At 41.9% G+C, this 22845-nt stretch overlaps 1 protein-coding gene across 15 annotated transcripts in view; it reads left to right on the forward strand.

Annotated features, from left to right (window-relative positions):
* Pced1b (PC-esterase domain containing 1B) overlaps nucleotides 1-22196 on the forward strand; it is a 155622-nt gene extending 133426 nt beyond the window's left edge. For 10 of the 15 annotated variants that reach the window (XM_063254621.1, XM_063254620.1, XM_063254613.1 and 7 more), the window contains one exon: nucleotides 20520-22196. In XM_063254621.1, coding sequence (XP_063110691.1) covers nucleotides 20562-21899 — 1338 coding nt within the window. In that variant the 5' untranslated portion in view covers nucleotides 20520-20561 and the 3' untranslated portion in view covers nucleotides 21900-22196. Of the gene's footprint in view, nucleotides 1-9889; nucleotides 9915-14163; nucleotides 15069-15106; nucleotides 15478-15504; nucleotides 19850-20519 lie in introns of those variants that run through there. The other 5 variants (XM_063254623.1, XM_063254624.1, XM_063254616.1 and 2 more) reach the window with 5 other exon arrangements.
* Nucleotides 22197-22845: the final 649 nt, after the last annotated feature.

Here is a 22845-nt window from a genome sequence, read left to right on the forward strand (position 1 = left end):
AAGTACATCAATATGATCTGTATCTTAGAATGAGCAAAGGCTGCTGAAAGAGAACAGAACATGTGGGAAGATGAGATAGGAAGCCACGGCAGGATTCTAGATCCGAGTCAAGGTAAAGGCTGTCAGGGATAAGTGGGCTGATCAAAGTCTGGTTTCATAAGTAGTGTTTACTCTGTTGTGGCAGATGAAGGGGAGAAAGAATTGCAGAGGATCTTGTGATTTCTGTCTAGAGGCAACCAGGTAAATATCGATTCCATGTACTAAGAGGAAGAAACAGGCTTGGAAAATAAGATAATTCATTCAGAATTTATTTTAAGTTAGATCCACATATAGTCACAGAGTACTTTAAAAAATAGTGCCAAGTAGTGTGGTTGACTAAGAGAGACACTAGGTAACTGTTTATTGGATGAAGGGAGAAAGGAAGACTAACACATACCAAAATATAAAGCGATTTCTGCCTTTCTACACAAACAACTTCACATTCAGGAATTTAGCAGTCAACATCACATTTTTATAAGATTAGAACTTTTTCTTTATAAAGGGGTATAACTAAATTTCAGATAATTTTAAAAATTAAGAAAGCTATTACAGGGCCCAGGGATTTAGCTCAGCGGCACAAGGGCTTGCCTGGTAAGCACAAGGTTGTAAGTTGAATCCCTGGTACCCCCTCCCCCACAAAAAAAAGAAAGAAAAAGAAAGCTGTTACAGCCAGACATGGTGGCACAGGCCTGTAATCACAGCACTCACTAGGCTGAGGCAGGAGGATCATTGCAAGCAAGTTCAAGATGAGTGTAGGCTGCAAAGTGAGTTCAAGGCCAACATGAACTGCATAGCCCGAGACCCTGCCCCAAAAAGAAAAAAAAAAAAAAAAAAAGCTTTTACATCCGGAATCCCATCATACAAATAAGTAAAGGGTTAGCATTTTTATTCTAGCAAAGATAATGTTGCCACTTAACAAGCATGAAATTTTTTGAATATCTAGACTTTAAAATTGATGGTAGTATTGCTAGAGGCCTGAAATATGACAAGTTAAAAAATTAAAATTGAAGGCATTTTAAAGAAAGCAATTTTAAAGGTAGATAATGAATATAAATGATAAAAGAAGATTCTTTGTCAGCTTCTGCTGATTGAGTTCTAGTATTTTTCAGGTCTAAAGATGAGTTTTTTTATTTGTGTAATTTATGCTAACATGAATTGAGGAAGGTAAATTGTTTTAAATAATAAATAGCTAAGTCATCTGACAGAACATAAACTGTGTCACATAGACTATCTGAGAACTACTAGTCTAAGTTTGACAATTCCATACTCTGAAGGACAGGGTAACTCGGTAAACACAGGAGAATTAGACAGTAGAATATAAAGTTATCAAGGCATGGGGGAAGAAAGAATTGGGAAGCTGTTTAATGAACTAGGGTTCAGATTTTCAAGATGAAAAATCTTCTGAAGATCTGTTTGGCACTAAGTGTGAATAGACCTAATTCTGAACTGGTAAGGGAGAAAAGAAGGGGGTCTCTCTAACTCTCCCTCTCCTTCCCTCCCTCCCTCTTTCTCTCACTCCCGCTCCCTCCCTTTCCTCTATCTCTTTCTTTCTCTTCTCTCTCTCTCTCTCTCTCTCTCTCTCTCTCTCTCTCTCTCTCTCTCTCTCTCAGTGTTTTTGAGACAAGGTCTCACTTTGTAGTTCAGGCTGGCCTTGAACTCACTATGCAGCCCAGGCTGGCCTCAAACTTTTGATGATCTTGCCTCAGCCTCCCAAGTACACTACTATGACTCTCTGGAGTTCTTCTAATAAAGTTTAATATTTTTAGAGGTAAGGGATATTGCTACATAATGTAAGACCCAGTTCTTTTATAGTATTAAGTTATTTGTGGAAAAAGGAACTGTGAGCCCAAGATTGGTGCCTGGCCTCAAAGTAGTTTTGTCATCCTCTCTCCACCTGCAGAGGCTGCTCTGTGTGCCCGTCAACTTGTCACCACTTACATGTCATTCTATGCTTTGTCATTTACGGTATTATACTACTAAAGCATGAATGTATGCATACCGGTTCAGATAATCTTAGTGCCAGTGTAGGCAAAAAGGACCATGAAACCAAAGAAACAGGCAGACAGACTCAGACTGCATAGAATACGGAATAAAATTTCTGGAGCTTTCAAGACATAGACAGTGTCGGGTAGCAGTGAGACAGGACCTGGGGGCCCAGGGCAGGAAGCAGGGGCTTCTGTGCTGAGTGGGACCAACAGCAGTGTACATGGCCTTTCTCTAAGTGTCAGTTAGAAACAATGTAGGCCTCTATGGCCAGCACCCCATGTCAACTGAGCATCCTAACAACTTTGTCTGTGGAGTTCGAGACATGTGCCAAGACTGCCTTGTGAGCAAAGAAGTGGTTCCACCTAAGACAAATTGGAGTCATATAAACTAGACTCCTGCATATTCTGAATCCTAGGATGAGCAAGGCATTTATTGAATGTTGAGAACTGTGCTTAGTTAGCACTTTGCATATTTAATCTTTGAAACTAGAAATGGACCCAGAGGAGTCCAGCATCATTCCTGAAATCATACCACTCAGCTGGGCACAGTAGCGCAGGCCTGATTTCCAACGCTTGGGAAGTGAGACAGCAGGGTCACTGAGTTTGAGGCCAGCCTGGACTACACAGTGAAACCCGTCTCAAAAAACAAAACAAACAAACAAGAAATTACAGCACTCATGGGTTAAAAACTTATGACAGCAAACTCACCTTTTCAGCCAGCACAGGCTATTCTCTGACTTACACTGGAGCAGATTGCAGACCTCTTACAGAATATAAGAACTCAAAATAAGCTTGTAGCAAGGTTTAAGAAATGCTGACAAAAATAAATGCACCTCAGGGTCAGATGTAGTGGCACACACCTATATTCCCAGCACTGGGAGGCTAAGGCAGAAGGAAGAGGAGGATGGTAATGACTTGGAGGCCAGCCTGGGCTGCATAGTAAAACCCTGTCTCAAAAAAAAAAATTAATTAAATCAAACTCTAACAAACAAATAGGGCAACCTACATTCCAGGTCTCTTCTGTCCTTCTCGGGTAGAAACTTTCTGCCTTATAATAAATTCTTCTCTTAAAAAGTAGATAAACAAAAAACCAAATAAATAAATGTATTTCTCTCTTTCCATACATCCAGAATAATGAAACTAGTGATTTAGCACTTCTTAACCTCCAACTTCCCAAATTCCAACAACTCCAGTCTTGCTGATCAACAACACAAAATATTTGCAGATACAGAATTTAATTGAGCTGTTATTAAGCTCAAGAGAAGTTTTCCTTCAAAATCTCAAAACTCTTACTATCCTATCAGAAAAAAAACTTTATGCCCAAATAAAAACAGATTATTCTTTTTTAAGTATACTTCTAAATGCAAATGCTTTAAAGAAAATTTATCAAAAATATGTAGGCTTTTAAAGTCATACATGCAAAAAAATATGTTTTGTAATTTGCCAAATTGGGTCATTTTTAAGATAGCCAAGCATAGATTTGAACACACACATTAGCTGGCCAAAATACATCAATTTATACGTGAATACTTAACAGGCTGACATTTTTTTGTTTGTTTGTTTGTTTTTAAGACCAACTCTCACAGTGCAGTTGAGGCTGGCTTTGAACTCATGTGGATCCTCTTGCCACAGTCCCCTGAGTGCTGTGATTACAGGCATGCACCACTATACCCCACCTGTAATGAGCTGATTTTCTACCCATTTGTAGCAGTTTGTTCCATGAAGATAAGAAAAATAAAATGTGGATAAAATGATAATGGATTTTACAAAGATAAATTTAAATCAGGCGTGGTGGGAGGCTGAGGCAGGAGAATTGCCTTGAGTTCCAGGCCAGCCTAGGCTATATAATGAGCTCTAAACCATCCTGAACTATATAGCATGACCTTGTCTCAAAAAAGAAAAGAAAAAAGAAAGAGAGAGAGATTAAAATCAATCTGGAACTAATAAGAGTTGTTATTAAAGAAACATTATCATTTTCCTTACACTTAGAATATTTTTAACTAAAATATGTAGCTTTTATAAGTTTGGTTTCAAAATAATCATGATTTTAAATTATGAATTTGTAATACTGCATTAATATACATCCATACAAACCTTCCATCTTCCTCCTCCTAATGCCACCTCCTCTATGTTTACTTTCAGCTGATGACCTCAATGGATTCTTTTCCAAAGACAACCCCTCCTCTGGGGCACTAGATCTCACCCCTTCTTATCAACTCACGGACATTGATCATCAGTTGCTTTGCCCTGTTTCCTGGGTTGTTCCTATAAGGACATTATTTATTGCTTCCATCTTAAAAGCAGATAAAACTCTTACAAATCTGTTCCTCATGCAGCAGACTTGCCATTCTCAGCTGCCCTTTATTTGTAGAACTCCTTGAAAAAGATACTGTCTCTGCTCCTCTTCCCATTCCCACTTGAGTTATTCTACATACCTGTCCCCACTACTCCATCTTGTCTCAGCCAGCAGTCACACGTCTCATTTCACTTGTTAACTTCTCTGATACGAACAACCTTCTTTTGGGTCTTTCTTTCAAACACCTTCTCCTCCTGGTTTCTGGGACCCTACACTCTCCTAATCTGCCTACTTCATTCACTCTGCCTTCTTGGGATCCTTCAGAGGCTCCCCCTTATCTTCCTGACTTTTTCTAGCTGGACTGTGTTAGGAAAAAAGGAAAAAACAGGTGAGCTCAACAGTACAGGTTTATTCTAGAATGAACCTGAGAGGGGCGCCTCTGGCACTTAGACCAGACTCAGTACTCTTGTACAGTCTCTAAGGTCTTTTACAGGGTCATGTGCATAAAGGGGGCTATGGAAAGAAAACATCACAATGGGACTTGACAGGAAAGTTCAGTACAAAGCAATTGTGGTTGTCTGCCCAGGACAGAGCCTGGGAACTTACAGAGAGTTGCAATTTGTTTGTCAAGTACAGAGTTGAACAATGATTAGGATCTATGGATTGCAGCTATGGTCACTGGGTCTCGGTTACTTGTCAAGAAGAGGACTGCGTAATGATGGGAGTTATGGATTGTGACTGTGGTTACTGACCCTTATCAGCCCTTGATTATACATTTGTAGTGCAGGTACATAAGCACAGAGGGCAGGTGTTAACATGCTTTCTGTTCAGCTCAGAATGACAGCAATTGAATTCTTTCAGACTGCCCAAGGGCCCAATTCCTATGCCTCCTTTCTTCCCCAGCTTCACCTTCTCCATTGGCATCAGAACCAAACTGTTGTCTCCAGACTAGATTCCTTGAGACTTGTATACCCAGATTCCCATTTAATATCTCAGCTGAGATGTGTAAAAAATGTCAAAACTAATAAGCCCAGAATCAAACACTTGACCTTCACCCTTCATATCTGTTTCTCTCAAATTTTCTCCGTCTCATTAACTACCTGGTTTCTTCCTATTGCTCAGACCAAAACTTATGGATGCATTCTTGTCTCCTATTTTGTTCTCATAGTTCATCTCCAGAGGGAAATTCTATATTGCCTATACCTTCAAACTATATCCGGAATCATATCACTTTTGATTCCTTGTTAATAGCACTCTGGTACAAGCTGCAACTCTGTAATATTTAGCAACCTTTTCAATAGTCTCTCTGTATCCTTGTCCCATAGTCATATTCTCAGTGGAGCAAGAGTGAGCAAGTTAAAATTAATGAGATGATGTCACTTTTCTGCTCAAGGCTTTCACAGTGGCTCCCAAAGGAAAAACTCATCTCCTTCCAGTGGTTCAAGATCTGTTCCCCTTTCCTCTTTGATTTCCTGTGTCTCTGTTGTTCATTTCAACCTACCCTCTTTCTTGCTTTTCATTCATAGAGGGTGCTTCAGCTAGATTTCACCCCCCCACACACAGTCCTCAAGATTCTGATTTAGTACCATCATTACTAGAAGCCTTTTCTAGATCACTCTATTTAAAATACCAACTCCACAGCCCTTTTTACCCTCCCTGTCCAGCATTCATATTTTTCTGCTTTTATCCTATATAGTATTTTACTTATTTTTCTTTGTCTGCCTTTCCAACTTAAAGGTAGACTCTATAAGGCAAAGCATTTTTAAAAATACTTTATTCACTGCTTTATCCCTAGTACCTAGGACGTTTATCTCAATTATTTATTCAATGAAAGATAATAGATGGGCCATGGTTAATGGTATAGAGCTTTTATCATACATTCCTATGGACACAACTGCCTGAGTTTCTCATGTAGTCCTTAACCTCTCTGCATTAGCTGTTATTATCACTGTTTTACAAGTGAGAAAATAGAGTCACAGAGGTATTAAGTGACTGCCTAGGTCATGCAACCAGAAGTTACCAAATTATATCTTAAACTCAACTCTGCTGGTTTGAAAGCCAGACAGCCAGAGGATCTCAAAGTCCAGTTATTTCACACACTCATAGCTTTTGCTTCAACCTACGCCATTAGTGGACATGCAAGCAGCATATCGCACATGCATATCAAGATAGGCTAGATAGGCTACTGTGGACTAGAGTCCCATGTCACTGCATCACACATCCATAGCAGCCTGTAACTGTTGTCCCCAGATAGGCTGCTGGGGAGCTCAGGCCTAGATCAGTCACAGCATGGCATCACTGCAGGGCCAGTTTTGCCTGACTCATGTCCAATCATGTCTCATGAGTAATGAGTTTGCTATCTCATTTCAAATAATGTATGTTTGAGACAATCTACCTGATCAGTTTACCAAAGAATTCCTGCACTTTAACCTCTAAGTGGTATTTGCATATTACCCAGACAACTGCTTGTAATAGCTGATTTTTAAGAAGCGAGAATACGGTATTTCAGAGAGATATGGAATATCTATACAGAACATTTCTGGCACTAAGGACCAGAAACCAGTGGCAGTCAGTATTCCTTTTAGAAGAGAAATGGAAGGGTTTGGAAACCCAAAGGGCAGGGGTCTACTTTTTATTCATGCCTCTTGTACGACTTTGAAATTTTGTGTCATGTGCATAAATTAGTTTCTAAAAACTAACAAAAATAATTTAAGAACAATGACAATGACCATGAACCCTGTCTGGCATTTACTGAAAAGGAGCAGAGGTGACACACTGGAGTTATGAGCGGGGCTCCAAGTGCCAACCCTGCCCTTGCTCACCAGCATCATCCAGAGTGAAAACAACAGCATTTGTTTTAGGAAAGGAGATCTTTGTGAGAAAGCACGTTTTAGGTATAAAACACTTGTAAACTGTCATTATCCTTTAGAAAAACATCAAGAATGGCAAGTAAGAAAAAACTTCACCAAGCATTGGACTATGAACAGGAGCTAGACTAGCAGTAGTAGCCAGAATAGCAAAGTCGCTGTTTACAGATAGAGGGCCTTTCTCAAACCTAATCATAGTCCAGGAAGCTTATATCTGTAATTCCATAGAAAAGTTATTGGAATAACTTCTAGCAAGTTAATTCCAATCTACCACTACTACCAGTGTGATGCATGGTGAGAATAAAGACACTAAGGCATGTTTATAGTTGAGGGAGTTGAGGGGTCCTAAGTACAGCTGGGATGATGGTTAACTGGAACAAAGGCCTCGAACCAGTGTTTTATTAATTCATGAAGAAAGAAGTGGCTTGAGAATGAGTGACTGTGAGACTGGTGGGAAGTACCCGTGAGTGCTTTAAGCTGGGCTAGGTAGGAGACCTGAAATCACCTCTGCAACATGCAGAGAAAAAGGTATACAGAAAGAGTAATCTGCATAACACAATTCTGGGTAGTATCTAATGTTTCGGAATTCGTGCTTTAGCTCTGATGTGTAATTTTTTTATGCCTTGGGAAGTCATAGCTTTTTATCTTGACAGTGACATTGAGGAGTGCAGCTCTCCTTCCCACCTGGCTCACACATGATTTTTGGGATTTATGGGAAAGGGCAACACTGACCTGTTGTATTGCTTCAAAAACTACACATTGCACCTGGGCTGAACAGATCTGCATTGCTTAAAACCAACTGAAGGGATAAGGAAAAGTCCTAGCCAGCTCTATACATATCAATACATGGAAATAGTGCCAGGTTTAACCAAAATAGAGGTAATTACTCTTCTTTCAAGGAGAACTGATCAGGTCCAGGTGATCTTCTATATATGTAAGTGTATGTAAGAAGTTCTGGTAAGCAAGACAATCAGTTGAACATCTGTTGGTCAATGTCAAATAACTTTATTTTACATTTAAAGAGTATAAGCATAATCCTTTGCATTATTACAGCTTTTCTTTTCTCTTATTATGTAATGATCCCAGAAATTTTAGTCATCCTCCCCTAGCCTATTCTTGTATTCTATTCTCTTAATGCATGGAGAAGCTGGAACCAAAGCACTAGGAAGATTTGCAACTCATTTACAGAGCTCTAAGGATCAAAAATGGCAGATTTTCCAATTTATGGAATATACTAGCCTTAATTTTTTTTTTTTTTTTTTTTTTTTGAGACACAGTCTAACCAAGTAGTTCAGGCTGACCTTAAACTCATGGCAGTCCTCTTGCCTTAGCCTACCAAGTGCTGGGATTATAGAAGTGTGCCACCCTTAAATTTCAAAACACTAAAGTTAGCAGCTCAACACTGACACTCCAGAACTCCTAGAGAAAATAATGTGGAATTCATTTTTATAGCACACAATAAGTAGTTGATAATATAATAGGAAATAATATTATTTGAAGAAAGACAACTACATCACTTTATAGGCCTAAACAGCATAGTAGTAAAAACAGAAAAAAGGTATGCAAGGATATAATTCAGGACTCTTCTAAAGTTTACTAGTCTTGTTCCTTAGTTATTTAAAATCATTTAATATAATGGAGGCTCAGAAGTAAGTGGCAAAACACGTATCATACACAAGGCCCTGAGTTCAATCCTCAAGACTAAAGGGGGGAAAATATGAATACAATGGAGAAATGCTCTATCCTAAAGTGTTTAAAACACCTGCAGAAGGTTCACTGTTTTTGCGAAAGGCTGTTTTTAAAGCTTCACTTCCTCATTTTTCTTTTCTGATTCATTTCCTCCTTCTCTTTCGTCTTGGTATTTATAGGGGAGGTGATAATGGTTCTCTCACAAATCATATCATTCCAAACAAAAAGCAAAGGCCTGTGTGTTTATCTATTCAACCAGAGGCCCACTTCCTTCTAAGCACACTGTGGCCCTCCACTGACCAGCTGGTTTCCAGTGGGTCATCCTGGAGGAAAGCACAAGAGATTTGTTGCAGCTGCCCCACTAACCTTGTTCACCAAGGACCTTGGCTTGGGCCTGTTTGCAGTATGGCCTCAGACTCATATTCTCTATAGCTTTGGATGAGCTGTGCTTCCACCAGCAGGGCTGTGCAAGGGTCTAGCGACAGGATACGAAACCTTGCAAGATGCTGCTGCCTAACACCAGTTAGAATGAGGAGAGAGGTTTCTCTCCTCCTGCCATCTCCCCATTTCTTTTTCCTTTTCCACTTACTTCTTATTCCTGCCAACAGCACAGACAGCCTGGAAGGTGCGCTACCAGCAAGAATAAGAGCTGATGAGCTGTGTTGTTAAAAGGAAAAACAAAGTGAATTGAGATGAGTTACATCCAAATTGGTGGGGGGGAAGTTCAGAGCCAAATTTCAGAAGTCTGTTTTGTTTTCACTTACGCTTTCGTGTTCTTTTATATGCCAAATTCTTGACACGTTAGTCATTATTCTTCCATTTCCTAAAGCAAGAAGGTTACCACTGCTCTTGTCATTTGCCCCAGATGCCACCGGAAATGGCATCATCTCTCCAGCCTCAGCACCACCCAGAAGTGAATATATTTACCCTGGAGCCAGGCCCCTGTAGCTCAGACCCATAGCCCAGAGGGGCCATAATCTAGGGAAGAGATAGAGCCAACTGAAAGACACATTTTAAAATTATCAGTTGCTTCACTGAGTAAGTACTTTCCAGTTTTCTAATTTTCTTTTAAGCATTAATTTTGGATTTCTGACCAGTCTTTTTCAGAATCCTGATTTTGTGGGCACTTTATGTGAAAAGGAATCACAGTCCAGACCCATGCCCCAATTTACAGAACTGGTCAGGCATCCCTGGGTAATAATCAGGAATCAATGCAAACTACTAAATTTCTAAAAGCAGGCAGTGCAAAAAAAGTAGTTCTTAACTGGAGAAAGGATGAGAAGTATCTGCTGTCTGTATCGTCTTATGTGTTGTGGTTGACCTCAAAGGCCTGGCATCAGATTTAACTTCCGGGTGACCTTGGGCAGATTACTACAGCATTGTACTTTAATTTTGTAATGTGCAAAGTGGAGAAAAATAATGTACCTACTTCTTAGGGTTCTTTTTTTCATTCTTTGAGACAGAGTCTCACTGTGTATTCATTGCAGCCTGACCTTGAATTTGCTGTGTAACCCAGACTGGCCTCAAACTCTGGGAGCCTCCTAAATGCTGAGATTATAGGCATGGACCACCACACTTGGCTAATTTTCTTTTTTATAGATTTTTTTTTTTTTTTTGTCTTTTTCATTTTTATCGGTACCAGGGATCGAACTCACGACCACCTGCTTGCAAGGCAGGTGCTTATGCCGCTGAGCTAAATCCCCAGCCCCTAATTTTCTTAGGGATCTTAAAAGGAATAAGTAAGCTTGCAGCTAAACCACTTAAATGCTGCTGGAAGACACGCTAAATGCTGCTATTGAATTATTACTATTGCTAAGTAATCAGTCAAGTACTTCATTTCACTGGAAAGCTCCCTTTACCACTATTGCTGCCCTACAGATTAACTGAACAGGAGCAGTGAAAATGTGTGGAGTTTGCACAGCATTTCATTTGATTTCCACAGCTCATGCCAAAGCGGCCTTACAGAGCTGTGGACCTGTCTTTGGAATTGGGGATAAGGAGAAGCCAAGAGTTTGCTGGATGTGACCACAGAGAGGGGCTGGCGCAGGTCCCCTCCTGGTGCAGCAGGGTGGGAGCTAGGACTTGAGGTGGTTTGGGTGCCCAGGGGCAAGGATGTTTGCTTCTCCTGCACATATTCTGGTTCTCCTGGCCTCTGTGCCCACTGACTCTTTTCTTTCCTCCTGTCTGGAAGCACAAAGATATGAAAGCAAACAAATCCTCCATGCTCCTGACCACAGGGGAGACCTAGGGCTTCTAGATCCACTGGGAAACAGCATGGCAGGGACCCAGCAGACAGAGATGGCTCTCTGTAATCCTTTTTTGTTCCAGTGCTGGGGATCAAACCCAGGCCTTCAACAAGTTAGGAACACCTGCTACCACTCAGCTACACTCTCAGCCCCTCAGGCCCCATTTTAAATTCAAAATTTTTCTTCCATAGAAACATGTTGCTCCTAGGAATCAGATAGTATAGTGTTGAGATCAGTACACTAAGACAATACCTGTTTGAAAATCTCTTTTCTGTAATCTCCAAGTAGCCCAGGGGTGAGTTGTCCCTTAAAGGAACACAGAGATAAGTGAGTGAGGAGGTGGCAGAAATCCAGTCTGCTGACTCAGTCCTGTGTCCCTGCCACAGATTACATGGGTTTTTGTGGCCAGTCTTGGAGACAGAGTTTTCAGAACTGAATCTGATGACTGGCTGAAAAGCAACCAGTGACCCAGAATAGCAAATAGTTAGCTGGTGCACAAGATATTTTGAAGCATGCTTATAGCTTCAGTGCCACGCAGAGGTTTCCACTGACAACCCAAGTGATGAACACTGAACTAACTTCCTACAGGATTTGTTCTTTATGGAAAAATTAAAAGCTGTGCATAAAACACAGGTATTTTTCTTTCATCTTCTCTCTCTTACTCTCTCTCTCTCTCTCAGTGATACTGGGTATTTAGCCCAGGGCTTTGTATATTCAGCTTGCTTATTTATTTATTTTTGAGACAGGATCTCACCAAATGTATTACTCCCAGTCTGGGCTCAAACTTACAATCCTCCTGCTTTATCCTCTCAGAATGCTAGGATTACAGACCTGTGCCACCACTCCGGCTATACATGTTTTTCAAGGGAGAATAGTAAGGAAAAAATAATGCAAATATTTCTTTCTAAATAAGAGTATTTTTAGCCAGGTATGGTAGCACATGCCTGTAATTTCAGCACTTGGGAAGCTGAGGCAGGAGAATTGCCTTGAGTTTAAGACTAGCCAGGGCTACACAGTAAGACCTTGTGTCAAAAAGCTAAAAAAGAAAAAAGATTATTTTCCTCCTAATTTCATATTTATAGCTGAGTTTTAAAGCTCAGGTGCTGCGACCATATTTACCCTTAAAGAAACAACAAACCTTAAGTTTATCAAATCAATGGATACTTGTCTGACCTGTTCTGTCACTGACTAGCTGAGTAACCACATAATCGCTAACTGCCTCAAATTATTCACCTATAAAATGGAGTTAACAATAGTTCTACTCTACTAAGTTAGGAGGACTGAAAAGCTGCACAAAACCAATATTCCATGAATGCTGTTACCAGGCACATGATGGTGAGAGTACAAGGATGGCAGGCTCACTTCTGCTATCAGACTAGATCCTGCTGGGTTCAAAAATCCCCGTTATCCGTGTTAATTGTAATACAAAACAAAACCAAGTTTTACAGAAAGGCATTTGTCAAAGAAAGAACTTTTGTTTCTTCTGTGTGGGGGACTAGGAAAGCCTAGCTAAAAACATTAGCTTTTAAGAAGTGAGTGTAGCCAGAAGTGGTGGTGCATGCCTATAACCCCAGCACAGGGGAGACTGAGGCAGAAGGATTGCAGCCATTTTGTGTCTAGCCTGGGCTACATAGTGAGTTCAAGGCCAGCCTAAATTGCACAGCAAGACCCTGTCTCCAAAACAACGGAAAAAAAAGTGCATCTGGGTTGAAGGAATCTGACCACCACCGTCCTAGACTGACCAGAGACTACCTAAAGCCTCTTGCTTGCACTGTGCTTTTACACCTGCTAAAGATGTCTAATCATGGATTAGTACAGCCCAGTAAGCACAGCTGTACCCTGTAACTTCCACTACATTCTCCAGCTTTGCTCCTGGCAGACACCACCACACTCTACATTTCTCAGGCCTTCACTCCCCAGACAAGCCACAGCTCGTTTCACTGCACTTTCCCCTTCAAAGACCCATTTTGACACTTTGACCTTTTCTTCCACAGCCCTTCCCCCACTTCCCCACCCCCTACCCGGCCTTTGTGCTCATGACCCTGTAACAGAGCTCAAAGCCTTTACCACAGTCACAGGTCTGGTCCCAGTGCCAGGGTGGTCCCTCTCTGGTTTGTTCTAAAACAAACCTACCCTGTTGAGCTTGTGCCTCTGTTCTCCTCCTTTTGTCTCCACATTGGCCAAGGCACTGTTGAAATCACATGCCTGTAATTTCAGGTCTTCAGGAGGCTCAAACAAGAGGATCACAAATTTAAGGCCAGTTTGGGCAACTTAGTAGAACCCTCCAAAGAAAGTAAAAAGAACTGGGGTGTAGCATAGTGGTAGAGCATCCCTGAGTTTAGTCTCCAGTATCCGGGGAGATTTAAAGAGTGGGAATTAGGGAGCAGAATTTCAGTAAGAAAAAGTGATATATGAGAAAAAAATTCTCTAGGCTCACAGAAAAGCTATAGAGCAGGGATAGTGAACTTTTATAGATGAGTGCCCAGACTTAAACCTGAGTAATGAGGTTTTATTTATTTATTTGGTACTAGGAATCAAACTCAAGCCCTTGTGCTTGCCAGGCAGACACTTATGCCACTGACCTACATCTCCTGCCCAACAATGAAGTTTAGTTTAGAAAAAAACCACCTTAATAACACAGGTTTGTCACCAGTGCTATAATATGTCCATGTCCATAGACTTTGAGATGAAAGGTCATATCCTGTGTTTAAGGAGTCTAGAGAAAGTCACATGAATAATTTTAAAACCTAGACAATAAAGTTTTAGGTGAGAAAACACATATAAAATTAAAACCATGACATTTCAGATTCTTTTCATGAGATGGAGTCATAAAAAATAAAAATGACCCACGCGTTTCAAAAGCAGTTTATCTCTACTCAGTTATATATTTCCAGCGTGTGTTCCGAGCAGAATTAAAAAGCAGCTCTAAGGAAACCCATGGTGAGAATATGCTGCCTGATTTCCCATTGGTGATCAATATTTACCTTTTAGGAAGACCTTTCTTTTTTTTTTTTTTTTGGTCTTTTTCCTTTTTATCGGTACCGGGGATCGAACTCACGACTGCCTGCTTGCAAGGCAGGTGCTTATGCCGCTGAGCTAAATCCCCAGCCCCAGGAAGACCTTTCAAAGGTCGCCTGAATTAAAAGGTGGATGATCAGGGTTTACCTTTAGGAACAACGATCAAAGGTCAAAAGAGAACTATCTTAGGAATTCAGGCACCACTGGGTGGGAGGATCAAGGAGTGCCAGGAGAATTTGGGAGAGATAGAGGCTTGCAGAGACGTTTACTCCTCTCTCCCCCACCCCCACAGAACCTGAGTAAGTCTGAACTCCGGAGACCCGCCAGGGCGGAGAAAAGGGGTAATAGCGGAGTTCATTGAGCTTCAAAAATGAGGTGGCATCATGCAAATGACTTCGAAATTCACTTAACCCTTACTTGTTAAGAAATGCATAGTAATTCCATGCTTGTTCGGTGGACGAGGCCTCCTCCGAGTGGGAGGCTACTTTATCAGCCCAACTCCCCGAGGCCAGAGAGCTGCAGAACGAGATACAGACCAGAGGGCTGGCTCCAGGGCCGACGCTCGGCATCTGTGCCTCGGGCCGCCACTCTGAGTCAACTGGACACAAATGGTATTGATAAGTTCCCTGCAATTATCTACCCTGGGGTTCTCTGGCCGGAGGGGTACCATTAATAGTTATGCTGGGAAAACAGGCCTAAACCAGAAGAGTTTGGGACAAATAGGGACAGATACACGATCCTCTTCCTGCCCTGCCCGAAGCCATGTGAAGGAGGAACTCACAGACTAAGAATACTGAGGAAGGGAAGAGACCGATGGGTGGTCCTTGAGAAAGACCAACGTTTGGAGAACTTCCAGAGACAGAAAAACCCGCCAGGAATCGTGGGGAAGGAAGGGACCCGGTGTGAGACTTCAGGGCAGTCTTCCAAGGTAGGTCTACAGCGGCCCAGGAGCTGGGAAGGACCAAGAGGTGGTGGTGGAAGGGGGCAAGGAGACCAGTGGTGACTTTCACACCGACAGCCTCGCTTCTGCGGCGCTGCTCGCCAAGTTACAGGAGTGGGAGGCGAGGACCGGACGCAGCCCGCTTTCCAAACGTGCCCTTGAAACCGAGGCGAAAGATAGGACTGACCTGGAGGTGGAGTCAGAGAAGTTTCGTTTCTTTTCTTTTTTAAAGCAAGACATTAGAATGTCTTTAAGGCTGAAAGAAAGGAACCAACTTGAAGAGGGGGCAGAAAATACAGAATGCATACCCATTCCCTTCCCGGGGCTCGTCCTGGAGCCTAGTGCGAATTTGAGAGCGGACTAGCGCCGCCGGCGGACCCGCTCCCCACCTACGGAGGTACAGCACTGCGGGGCGGGAGGGGGCCGCGGGGCCCGGAGGAGCCAGGTTGCGTCCGTGGGCTCGGGTTTCTCCAACGTGGAAACGGCTGTGGTGCCTGGGGTGTTACTAAGGGGGCCTGGTGTCTGCAGGCCCTGCCCCAGGCCCTTGATGTGCAAGATCCTTAATCATCTTATTTTGGATCGAAGGAGGCGATCAGAAAACCGAGGCTCAGTTCTGTGAAATCCAGCTGAAATCCAGTTAGGCTTTTTGGCTCTTGGGTATGAAAGCCAGGTTACCGCCTTCTGGCATCTTTCATACCTGTTGGAAGGATAATAAGCTAGCAAATTGGAGTTTATGGCTCAAAATCGTAATGCGAAAGTTTGCCGTGGACTGTTTGTGATTGAAATCAAAGTTTTTCATCATTTAATTATTTACTTTATGGGGTTCCTTTATAAAACAAGTTTGTTTTACATTTTTATTTTTTAAAGAAAAGTGCCGAGGGGCTGGGGATTTAGCTCAGTAGCATAAGGGCCTGCCTTGCAAGCGCTGTCATGAGTTCGATCACCCGTACCAAAAAAAAGAAAAAAGGCCCATAGTTTGTTTGTTTGTTTGTTTGTTTTTTAAGTAGTAGCATGTCAGGCATTATGAATTTGCACTTCATTCATAAAGTAGCGCCTTCATTTCTTCCTATAGCCCACAGGAAGCATTAATGTTGTAGCGTGGGGAAGAGCATGCTCCTTTAAGAGTTTTTCAGCTTGGTGATTTTCAGATTCTAGTGTTTGAAATTCTTCCAATGATGTTTATTGCAGAACAATGACAAATATAAGATTGTAACATGCTGGGATGATATAACTACAAATTCAGTTTGTCCACCAGAGATTCCTGCCTCTGTGAGGTAACCTGGTGATTACATAAGAGTCCAGTTTGAGGGAGTTCCTGTAGTTTTAATTTTTCATTTATGTCTGTGCATCTGTGTTTATGGACTACCTAATAACCAAGTTAGAAATATGCACCATAATGTGGGGTTTTATGATGCTTGGAGTAGGAGACCTGTGATAGTCGTTGGGGAGAGAGAGATTTGAAGAATGATAGCTGTCACTGTCTGCAATAGACATGGATGTTTCTAAATTTACTGAATTAATAGCTGCAGAGCTGAAGTCTAAGAGTTGAAGTGACTGGGAGTTGGGGACTGGAACTGATCTTTCCAGTGGCTTACTGGCAACTGTTTCTCTATTGCATCACATAACATAGTATTTCACAGTACTTTATAATTTTATTTGCTCATAAAACCACTTTTTAAAATAGTAGACCTATATTTTCCCAGCTTTAGTGTTGCATAGAGGAATCTAAGTTAACTGACTAGCATGAAATCAAAAGATGTATCTGTGGAGAAGCCCCAGGCCATAGGTCATAAGTTTGAATCATTTAACTCCTTTTTTTTTCTTTTAAAACTATGTAGCTGGACAAGATGGCACATGCCTATAATCCCATCATGTCAGAGGTTGAGGCAGGATTTCCGTGAGTTCTAAGCCAGCCTTGGCTACATAGCAAGACCCTGTCTCAAAACAACAACTTTATATGCCATGTAATTTAATATTTGACAAGTATAACTTAGAAAACTACATGCCAAGGCATAGATAAGTCAAATAAGTGCATTCATGAAAAATAATTTTCTTGTCTGTACCCCTAAAATTTAAGGGGACTTTGGAAAGTTCAAAGGATAGGCTCAGTCCCTAAAAATGAAGGATGTGGACTGTGTATAGTCCCAGTACAATGTTGCAGTAAGGTAACTGATCATGTATAAGAAATTTTTAAGTGGATTGCAAATACTCCCTATAAGTAATCAAAACAGCATCCTAATTGTTAATAACTTTCTGTGATTTAAGACTTCTTTGCCAGGTCTCTGGAGAGACTGGTCTATTTCATTCTCAGTCCTCCACAAAAGATAAACTCATTTCTATAAAGCATTGATTAATGAAAGTAAATGCCTGTCTGATTTGTGATGTTGTAAAACAACAGTCAACAATTATAATTCATTGCTTGTGAAGCTACTAAAAAATCAGTTATCCCCAAATGGAGAAATACAAGCAAGTTACTTGAAAGTAATCTCTTGTAGCAGTAGTTGTTATTAATGCACGTTTCTATTGCAGCTTTAGCCTAAGCCAAAATTTTACTTTCAAAAACAAAACAAAACAAAACAAAACAAAGCCTGAAACCATGGGCAGGCATGATAATACATGCCTGTAATCCCAGCTCTTGGGAGGCTGAGGCAGAAGGATCGCTGTAAATTCAAGGCTATCCTGCACTACATATCAAGACTCTTTCTCAAAAAAATCCCCTCTACAAGAAAAAACAAAAACATGGAACTATGACTGGAGGTAGTATTATGAAACTTTTTTAAAATCCTGCTTTGGTTTTTTGTTTGAGACAGGGTCTTTGTAATTTAGGCTGGCCTTAACTACTCTACGTAGTCCAAGTTGGCCTCAGAGTAGCAGCAATCCTCCTGCCTTAGTCTCCCAATGCTAGGATTACAGATAGTAAATTTTAGCAACATCACTTCAACATCCTTTCCTATAAAATGAGAGTAATAAAAATTATCTCATAAATAGGTCACTGTAAAGAATATGACATCTAATGCCTGTTCATAAATGTTAGCTTGTTGTATTCAGAATCTTTACCTACCTAATCACAACTACTCGTTGGAGAACCTTGCTAGACAAACAGCGCAAATAATGCATTCCTTCCCCCACCCCCACCCATACTGAAGATCCAACCTAGAGCTTTTGCACTATCAAGTAGAAGAGTTGAGGTTCCAACTCAGGTAGTACAGCTCCAGAAGTAATGTCCTTTTCTAGCACTCTTGTACAGCCTCCACTTCTCATAGTTTTTAAGTAGCATACTTAGGCTTGTATCTTTCCAAATCTAGGGTACTTCATATGCAGAGAGAGAATGCAGTAGGTCATTTAAACAGAATCCTATTGAAGTGGAGACTACACTAGGCTGTCCAGCATGCTAAATTTGAGAAGAGATCATTAACAGAAGAGGACATTGTTAAATGCCCTGCAGGACAGATCACAGAATCTGACTAGAGTTCCAGCTTAGGTAAGGCACAGAGCTGGACTGGCTTGGAATCTGTACAGTGGAGAGGGTTCCACTTTCCAGAGGTTTGGGTCTAGAATAGGGAGAAATACTATTCCCCAAGTCCCTTGAGTTTTCTCACCTGAAGATTCCTCATTGTATCATCTTTGTCACAGTTGTCAATAAGTATTTCTGATCTCAAAGGAAAAGCTATGTTTTACTTATCTTATACTTCCCAAGTGGAACACATACTAGGCCCTTAGTAATTGTAAATTGAATGCATAAATCAGTCAACACACACAAACATACTTGAATCTCAAAGGGATTTGAAATTTACTTTTGTATCACAGTGAACTAAATTTTGTTTTTTTTGTTGTTTGTTTGTTTTGTTTTTTTTAGACAGAAGCTAATATAATTCAGGCTAGCCTTCAATTCACTATTAGCCCAAGTTGGTCTTGAACTTGATGGCAATGCTCTTGTCTTGGCCTCCTGAGTGCTGGGATTACAGGTGGGAGCTAGCATACCTTGATAAAACTGCAAATAATATGCCTTTTAAAAACTGAATTTATAGCTGCACATAGTGGTACACACCTGGAATTCCAGTTACTCTAGAAACTGAAAGTTCTAGGCCAGCCTCAGCTATTTCAATGAAGCCCTGTTTCAAAAGAAAATACAAAGGGTTGGGCTTGTAATTCAGTGTTCCCTGGGTTCAGTCCCCAGTGTTGGCCAAAAGATAGCAGTCATAATAATTTAATTTGTGGCTTAATGATAACTATCCATCCATACTTGTTAAAATGTTTACTAGTACATTATATCTAACAATTATGAAGCTACAGTAGACTTCAGTGGCTCTAAGTAGATGCCATGTTCCCCCCAGTTAACATTTGTTAGCAGCAGCAAAATGTGTTACTCTACCTTTTAGTCATGCCTGGAGGTAACTCATAAATAGAAGTTGGAAATAAATTTAATCTGAAGTTCTGAAGATAGTTTCAGTCTCTTGGGGCATGCAATTGAACAAGAAGCACATTAATAAGAGACAAGGTACAATTTTAGTTCGTATTTACAGGCAAGGAATACACAGAAGTGGTTTGATTTGGAGGTTTAACCTACCTTATAATAAACGGTTTGAGTTTCAAGAAATGTTACATTGAGGGAAGTATCTGTGAAATGAACGGGGTTAAATGGAAAGTAAGATCTACTGTAGTAATTTCTGCTTATGCAGCATCATCTTGTTGTCAATTCCCTGGCTTTGTAGAGGACCACCTGTCTGATGTGAAGTGATGAGACTAACTTCTCTCCTCCTTTGTTGAAGGTAGGAGCACCACCTTCCTCAGAGATAAATTATACCTGGAGTCTAGACAGCCAAAGGAAGATCAGAGAAGTCTTCCTGCATCCCTTGATTTCTATTTGCTTTCAGTTCTAAATAATTCTTACATCAGTGTGTATGTTCGGGTGAGGCATGTTCTGATGTTTTTCAGATGAGAGGCAAAACCTTAAGATTAGTTCTAGCTTTGTATTACCTATATTTTCCAACTTTTCCTCCAAGTGCCCACCATGCCCAGCTAAGAAATCTTTTCTTAGACCAAGAGTGATGGTGTACACCTAATCCAGAATTGCGGGGAGCTGAGGCAGAAGGATCACCAGGTGTTTTCCCAGGGTATTCTGGTGTTACCTTCAGCCCTTCCAGTCCTGGGTAGGGTAAGTGGGGTTGACTCCTCCCTGCAGGAATGGAACCCATCTCCCAGAACAGATGCTAGTAGTTGAGAGGTCAGATCCCAGGTTTAAACTACAGCTGACCAAGGAAGGCTTCTGGCAGCCTTCTAGTATCTCTTCCCATTTTACACCCAGGCTTAGTGTGGAGCCTTCTTTCTATGCAGGTGCAAGAGGGCAGAGGCCGCATATCTATCTGCTTCTCTACTTCTTCCTTGCACTGTTGCCTACCCTAGGATGAGTCCTCCTAGCACTCTTTCTTTCTGTCCTAGTGATTTGAAGACTCACCTGGTGCACTGGAAGGCTGGGCCATCATGACCCACCTGCTGGCCTCCGAAGTACAGCAACTTCTCCACAATAAGTTTGTGGTCATCCTGGGGGACTCCGTGCAGAGGGCCGTGTACAAGGACCTAGTGCTCTTACTGCAGAAAGACTGTCTGCTCACTCCCAGCCAGCTCAAGGCCAAGGGGGAGATGAGCTTTGAACAGGACACACTGATGACTGGAGGCCAGAAGGACTCCATGCACAATGGCACTCACTACCGCGAGGTGCGCCAGTTCTGCTCAGACCACCATCTTGTACGTTTCTACTTCCTCACTCGTGTGTACTCCAAGTACCTGGAGACCGTTCTAAAGGAGCTGCAGGCTGGCGAACACACCCCTGATGTGGTCGTCATGAACTCCTGCCTCTGGGACATCTCCAGGTATGGCCGAAACTCCTGGAAGAAGTACCTGCAAAATCTGGAGACCCTGTTTGAGCATCTGCACCAGGTGCTGCCTGAATCTTGCCTCCTGGTGTGGAACACAGCCATGCCTGTGGGCAACAAAATCACTGCGAGCTTTCTCCCTCATAAATGCTGGCCCTGGGAAGTCCCCTTGAAGCGCTATGTCATTGAAGCCAACTTTTACAGCTCTACTAAGGCTGTCAGCCATGGCTTCGATGTGTTAGACTTGCATTTCCACTTCCGTCGTGCCATGGGGGGCCTGCAGATGGATGGGGTGCACTGGAATGAGCACACCCACCGTCAACTCTCCTGCCTACTCTTGGCCCATGTGGCTGATGCCTGGGGTGTGGAGCTGCCCCTGAAGGCCCCACTGGGCATGCTAAGCCAAGGTGGCCCTGTCGAGGAACACCCTGGCCCAGGCATCAAGAGGAGGCGCCTTTCTTATTACCAAGATGGAGCAGCCTCACCTCTGCTCCCATCTTGGCCCCGGCCTCTACTTGCAACCCCACCCTTAACCTTGTCCCCACTCCTTCCCCTTCCCCAGCCGCCTCCACTCATGCTCCAATCATCTCCTCCTATTCCTGCTTATCAGAGGACACCCCCACTCCCACTCCATCCCCAAGATCCCTATTTTTCCTCAGACCATGTTTTCCAATCAGATCAATTCTCTTTCCATTCAGACATTCCCTCATCTACACAGCCAGGATTTACCTTCGAAATGGACTTTATGTTTGATCCTCAGCCACCTATGTCTGGCTTCCCCTCACCCTCTTACCAGCAGCGAGTCCCCGTGGTGTACAAAGGTTTCCCCAGGTATCAAGTTGAGGGCCCATACGTGCCCTGGAGAGGACAACACCCCTATACACCCCAGAGAGGGCGACCCAGGCAATCAAACAGACGGGGCCGAGTACAGGCCGCTGTAAACTGAACTCTGCTTTTTCCTCACGGGTACCACTGTGAGGTCTGTCTGGCTCTTTCCCTTGGCATGACCTGTGGGGCCTGTGCCCCACCAACTTAAGCCCTTAAAGGCCAGAAACCCTTAGAGTCCATACATGTTTGCTCATTGCTGTTTCCAATAAAGACCATAAGGGGAGCCTGACCCATCCTTATTGCCTATTTTCTCTACCCTCAGAGGTGACCAAGCATTATTCCTGCTTCCCCATTCTCTATTTACTTTGCTTTTTTTATAAATACAAAATTGAAATACAGAAATTGTTTCACAAAAGTTATTGTGGGTTGTGTATGTGCGTGTTATATTTAATAGATGGTCTCCCTATCACAGTTAAACAATTAGTAAGAGCAAGAACAGTATCTGCTGATGAAAGGCTAGGGCATCCACTGGTAAACTATCCGAAACAGTTTGTTTAAAGTTTTCTGAAGGTTTCCACAAACTAAACTAAAGCAAAAGAAATTTTTACATTTCTATTTTCCAGAGATTCTCAAAGAATCATTGAGTTTTAGAGATAGGAAAATGAAAAATATAGAACAACCAACACTGCCAGACAAGGAAACTAAAAGATGAATGACTTGTTCAGGTCACATAGAAAATTATTCCTTAACTAACAAACCTTTGTTGGTTCTGGTTTACATTAATTTTCAAATCTCCAGACTAATACCACAGCAATATCAAACCAACAAGGGAAGTCTAGCAAATGTGGTTTTAGCTGTAGAAGTGATGGCCAAACCCAGTAGCTCCAGAACTATAGTTCTCTTGGCTAGATATGTAATGAGTTATATGTATTGGCGTACTTGTCTTTCTGATTCCTTGCACAGTCCTGATTTTTTGACACAAGATTACAGAAAAGTAAGATGCACTTAATGAGAATCACCATCGTAAAATTCCAAACTGGAATTCCAGATCCTTACTGTGTCAG

Source organism: Cavia porcellus, unplaced genomic scaffold (assembly GCF_034190915.1).
Source record: "Cavia porcellus strain 051 isolate PalLab524CR breed Dunkin Hartley unplaced genomic scaffold, mCavPor4.1 scaffold_8, whole genome shotgun sequence".
Classification (NCBI taxonomy): domain Eukaryota; kingdom Metazoa; phylum Chordata; class Mammalia; order Rodentia; family Caviidae; genus Cavia; species Cavia porcellus.